This window comes from Mustela lutreola, chromosome 14 (genome assembly GCF_030435805.1).
Source record: "Mustela lutreola isolate mMusLut2 chromosome 14, mMusLut2.pri, whole genome shotgun sequence".
NCBI classification, from domain to species: domain Eukaryota; kingdom Metazoa; phylum Chordata; class Mammalia; order Carnivora; family Mustelidae; genus Mustela; species Mustela lutreola.
Genome location: NC_081303.1, coordinates 13451966 through 13457426, shown reverse-complemented (window position 1 = coordinate 13457426; position 5461 = coordinate 13451966). Strand labels below are relative to the sequence as shown.

General features: G+C 56.9%; 1 protein-coding gene across 1 annotated transcript; it reads right to left on the bottom strand.

The window, feature by feature from the left end:
• Window positions 1-2848: 2848 nt before the first annotated feature.
• On the bottom strand, window positions 2849-4845 carry LOC131814936 (Golgi-associated RAB2 interactor protein 4-like). Its single transcript, XM_059146412.1, is given in 2 exon segments — window positions 2849-3078; window positions 3081-4845. Coding segments are annotated over 2 exon segments (1554 nt in total). The 5' UTR covers window positions 4470-4845; the 3' UTR covers window positions 2849-2913.
• Window positions 4846-5461: the final 616 nt, after the last annotated feature.

The window sequence follows — 5461 nt, the reverse complement described above, 5'->3', positions numbered from 1 at the left end:
CCAGACAGCCCCCTGGCCGCCAGCTGTGCACCCTGGCTTTCAACGGCTCCCCAAGGCCCAGACATTCACACAGCACCCCAGGTGCCCGAAGATCCAGCAGCCTGATTCTCCAGCCTCACGTCCCACTTCTCCCCTTGGGCTCCAACCAGCAGTACTGAAATGCCTGTAATTGCTCAACACAAGTGATATTTCGAGGTTTTGTACTTTGCCCACATTCTTTTCTGTGACCTGCGCCTCCCCATGCTGTGCCCTAGCTCCCCATACTTCCTCCGCCTGGCAGAGCCCTAGTCGCCCTTAAAGCTGCTGATTCCTCTGTGAACCCTTCCTCGACCTCAGACTCCTTCCCATGCCCAGGAACCCCTCCTCGGAATGGATCCTGTGCCCTGAATGCACGTCTCTCCTTGTATCTGCCACTTAGAGTTGGGATGACTCCTCAAGCCTGTCCTGTTTTCCCCATCGACGCCACAGCTCCCCGCGGGAGGCCGAGCTAGCACTCAGTGGGTGATACGTGGGAGGTGTTGCCTCACCCCTCTCTGAACCATCGCCTCCACCTTGAGCAAGTCCTTTCAATGCTCTGACCTCCCCTTTGCTGATCTGCCAAACGGAGACCTGGGACAATCAGATGAACTTTAAATCATTAATGAGCTCTAAGGGGCTCAGTGCTGTTCAACAGCCAAGTGCTATGCAGATGTCTTTATTCCACACTCGCATTTACCTGCACTTGCCTGTGTGGAAATCAGAGGGTCAAAGGAATGGGAAGTGCTCTTTTTGTAACTTCGCTGCCTTGAGTCCAGGGAAAAGCTGCTTACGAGTCAACTATTAATTCTCTCTCCCCATAGCAACGAGTCTTCTCTGAAGCTCTGGGTTAATGATTCTTCTTCTTCTTCTTCTTCTTTTGTTTTCTCCTAAAGATTTTATTTATTTATTTGACAGAGGGAGAGAGGTCACAAGTAGGCAGAGAGGCAGGCGGAGAGAGAGGAGGAAGCAGGCTCCCTGCCTAGCAGAGAGCCCGATGCGGGTCTCGATCCCAGGACCCTGGGATCATGACGTGAGTTGAAGGCAGAGGCTTTAACCCACTGAGCCACCCAGGCACCCCTGGGTTAATGATTCTGAGGTTGTTTTCCTCGCGGGGCCAAACCGTATCTAATCTTTGGCATGTTGTATTCTTTAAGAATAACTGGACTCGCTCCAATAATTCTCCATTCTGGGGTTGTGAACCTTGCTCGGCCCGAGGAAACGGTGACTGTGTGGGGGTCCCTGGCTCCGTTCCTTCCTCCTCCGTGCCCCCACCCCATGGCCACGGCCACCTTCCCTTCACAAAGAGGAGAGACTCCTCTCCTCCCCCACTGAAGGGCCAAGCACGGATGCTGGGACCTAACAGATTATCTCCCTCACGTGAAGTTTAAGGATTTGTTTTCTGAACTCTGAAGGGGAGACTTGGTAAGGGCAAACCCCTTTAAATTGTTTCTCCGTGCCCAAGGTTAGTTAGTGGCGGTGGGAGAAACGGATTGTAGGGAGATTCCCGACTGGTCCCTGGAACCCCAGGCTGTTTATGGCTGCAGTGCAGGTCACACAGAGGCTGGGGATGGAAGTCTGGGCGCCAGACACCGCTCACGGGTGGTCTGGGCACTCTTGAGAGAAGACCAGCTGACGGCCGGGAACTCACCGAAATTCAAAAGCCAGCTCGCAGAGGCCCACTACCAAGAGTCCCCCAGCTCGATCCCTCCCTCCCCTCAATCTAGCACATTTGGTGCAGAGTTTGGGAACACAGTGGTGGAAATGCTTTGCATAAAGGAGTGGGTCACTGTTCTGCAAAGGCTCCACTGTGCCGTAGGAACAAGTTCACTTTTCAGTGCTCCTATGTGTAAAACAGAGATTACATGTACCGTCGGTAATTTATGCCAAGAACCCAGAACCCAATTTAAAGAGACCAGACCTTCCAGACAGAAGACAAACACTTTTGTGCGTACATAAGAGTGAAAACGTAAGGGAAGGTGTTGGTATGACTGGAGCAGAAATTTCATCATAACCGCCCCGGCATTTCGCGGACCATTCAGACGGCAGAGATCTGATGGCCCAACAGAACATTTCCAACAGCACTGAAAGCCCGGTCTTCGCCTCATGATCTTGTCTTGCCTTTTCACACTGTCCTGAATTTTGCGTGTACTGTTCCCTTGTGTTTTGTCCCACGTGTACTTTTAAAATGTTTTACCACATGTACTTTCGATTTTTGTTCTGGAACTATTCTGCAGGTGGAATAGGGGACAGCCACAGAATCGGTGTTTATGCTAGGCCGGGGTATGCAGCTGTACACTATCTCTGTCACATCCCACTCTATTGTCAGTGGTGCTGATAGTAATTTGGGCTGCTTGCAGTGTTTTGCTACTTTTTGCTATAAACGTTCTCAGTGCCTTAGCAAGTTCTTTCCTTGGTATATACCCTGGGTATAGACAGGTTCTCAGTCTAGCTGAGAATATTGCCAGCACAGGCTGCTGCTCCCCTCTGCTGGCAGATGCTGGCAGATCCCCAAAGATGAGGAGCCCCCCCTCCCCATTCTTTCTTTGTCCCTGTTCTTTGTCTATGGACCTTCAGGGGTTAGGAACATTCATTAAACTAGAGAAATGGGGGAGGTGGAGCTTTCTGGGCCATAGTATACTTTCAACTGTGGCCCGGAGAAACAAGCCAGACAGGCCTTGAGGCAGGATGCTTTGGCTCTGAGCATGGGTGTGAGGTGGGGGCGGTCCTCGACTGGACCCTTGGGTCTTAGGTGGCAGCCCCCCTGTGAGGTCACCACTGGGCTGCAGGACCTAGAAATTCAAACACAATGCAGCATGCCATTTTTTAAAATTTTTTTTATTTTATTTTTGTTTAATGTCTCCTGGGAGAGGTCCCCCAGCGGCCCAATATCTGGGCCTAGGAAGTTCCATCCCCCCATGACCTCAGATGTCCGGCTCCCTGCGCTCTCCAAGCCCTGGCTGCTCGCCGCCGCCTGGGCGATGGCCTCCACACCACACCGCTCGTGTCCGCAGTCTTCTCCCCCATGGGCACGTCTCTGCGGTGTGGGGAGGCCGCGCGCCTCAGGCAGTGAGGCTGACTCTCAGGTTCCTCAGGAACCTGCGGATCCTGCCCAGCATCTTGGTGCCTGAGCCCGAGCTGCCGCCGGAGAGGCTCCGCCCCGACTTGTGGGAGGTCCCGGAGTCCTTGGCGCTGGGGGCGTGGCTGATGCCTTCGTCGGGGGCGCGCCTGCCGCGCGCCGGGCTGCTGCGGCCCTTGTCCTCCTTGTGCTCCCGCGCGGCTCTGTGGCTGCCTAAGGAGCGGCTGGAGTCCGCCGGGGCGATCTTGTGCCCCCGGGCCTTGCGGCGGCTGTCGGCGGCCCTGCGGTGGCGGGAAGTGCGGGGGGCTCGCTCCTCCTCCCGGCGCTTGCGGGGCGGCCTTCCCGCCGGCTCCCCACTGCCCGCCGAGCTCGGCGCGTCCCAGAGGAGCTGGCCTTCCGACGCGTCCCGAGCGGCTTCTCCCGCAGGCTTGCCGGCAGCTCCGGGCCCGGCGAACGCCAGGCATCTGCCGGCCTCCCCCGCTGCGAACTCTGCTGCTGTCCCTGCCGCCGCCACTGCCGCGGCTGCCGCGGCCTCCCCGGCGGCCGCCGCCTCGGACGTGGCCCCTGCTGCCGACTCCCTGGAGAGCCCCGGGCAGTTGGGGGCAGCGAAGGTGGGCAGGCTGTTGGTTTTTGGGGGGGCCTGGATGGTCTGTTCCCCGCCAGCAAAAGCTGCAGAGGTGGCCCCGGCCACCTCAGAGCCCTCGGGGAGGCTCCGGACACTGACCTGGTCCTGATCGATTATTTGGACATCTGCGCCTGCTGCGTTCCTGCCGTCGTCGTCCTCCAGCAGAGGCATGTCCAGCATGTCCTCTGCTCGAGCGGCGTCGGTTCTGCTGTGAGTGGGCACCGGCGGCGGCCTCAGTACCTGGATAATGCTCTCCCAGTAGGGGAAGAGGTCTTCCTGTGCATCCAGTGGGGGGCTCAGCCGCAGGTAGCAGGAGCGGCCGGTGGCGAATTTGAGGCGAAGCATTTGTTTTTCCCGGTCGTGAACAGAAAGCCTCACAAACTTCAAGGGAAGGAGCCTGGTGAGCTCCAGGGTGGTGGAAGCCTTGCGGCCTTTTCCCTTGGTGGCGTGGCCCTGGTCGGAGTACTGTTCACAGCCGGTGGCCGGGCGGGCCAGCAGCAGGACATCTGGGAGCGGGAGGCTGGGGCTGGTGGATGCGATGCCCACGGTCATCATTCGGATTCGGTTGTGCACGTCGACGACTTCCCCTCTTTTGGTGACCTGCACAAAGTCGCTTTCGAGCATGGGTGCGTACTTAAACAGGTCATATTCGCCCTTACGCAGTTGTCGCTGGAGTTTCCCCATGGCGGTGTTGAACATGCCCACCCTGGAGGCGCTGTGGGCGGTGTGATAAGGCGTCAGAGACTCCATGTTTTTGAGTTGGTAGCACAATCGGGCTGGGCCGGCGAGGGGTGGGCGTTGGTCTGGGGGCCGGTCCCTGGAGCTCCTCCTCCTCCTCGACCTCTGTTGGGTTGGCAGAGCGTGCAGCCCCCCTCCTGCTGCACGCGGCTGGCTCTGTGGCAGGGGTCCCAAATCCACCCCGCGCCCCACAGGCCACAGGCCACAGGCCACAGGCCCCCGCTTTGTCTCAGAACCTCCCAGAGACAGGGGTCAGGGTGGGGGGGATCTGAGGGTGACCGAGGGGACGCTGGTGGGTGCTGGGATTTCAATCTAAAAAAAACGAGAAGAGCTTGCAGTTTGTAGTGTGAAGTACAAACTGAAGTCTTGGTGAGAGACTAAGCACTCTCTCAGCCTGCACCCCTGAGCGGCCCTATTTATACTCTGCTGCCCTCTGTGACCTGTCACGCTGTCTCATACCCCTTAGTGACACCCCCTCAGGGCAGGGCCATCATCCTCCCCCCAAATGTCCCATTGCCCCCACAGAGGACAGGCCCACCCTGCCAGGGACCCAGGCAGGTATCCAAATAAAAATGTCTTCAAATGGAACAATTTTGTGTGGGGAATTTTTTTTTTCCCCTCCTCCAAATTCGGAAGATTTAGCAACTGGACAAAATCCATAGGAATTACTATAAGATGATGGGTTGGCAGAGTGTGCAGCCCCCCTCCTGCGGCTCTCGGCTGGCTCTGTGGCAGGGGTCCCACATGGATGGAGGAGGCACCATCCATCTCTATGCCCTTGCAGGGTATATGGCATATGCTTGAGGGCCATTTGAGCTCTTGGTTTCGTTTTATCCAAGAACCCAGAATTGGCAGTCTTGACCCTTAACCTGTTCCTTCATAAGATTGCAGTAGACATGGCTGCTAGCAGCCATTAAGAGCCATTAATGATGACATTAAAAACGGCCTCCCTGTGGGGCGCATGGCTGGCTCAGTGGGTTAAAGCCTCTGCCTTCAGCTCAGGT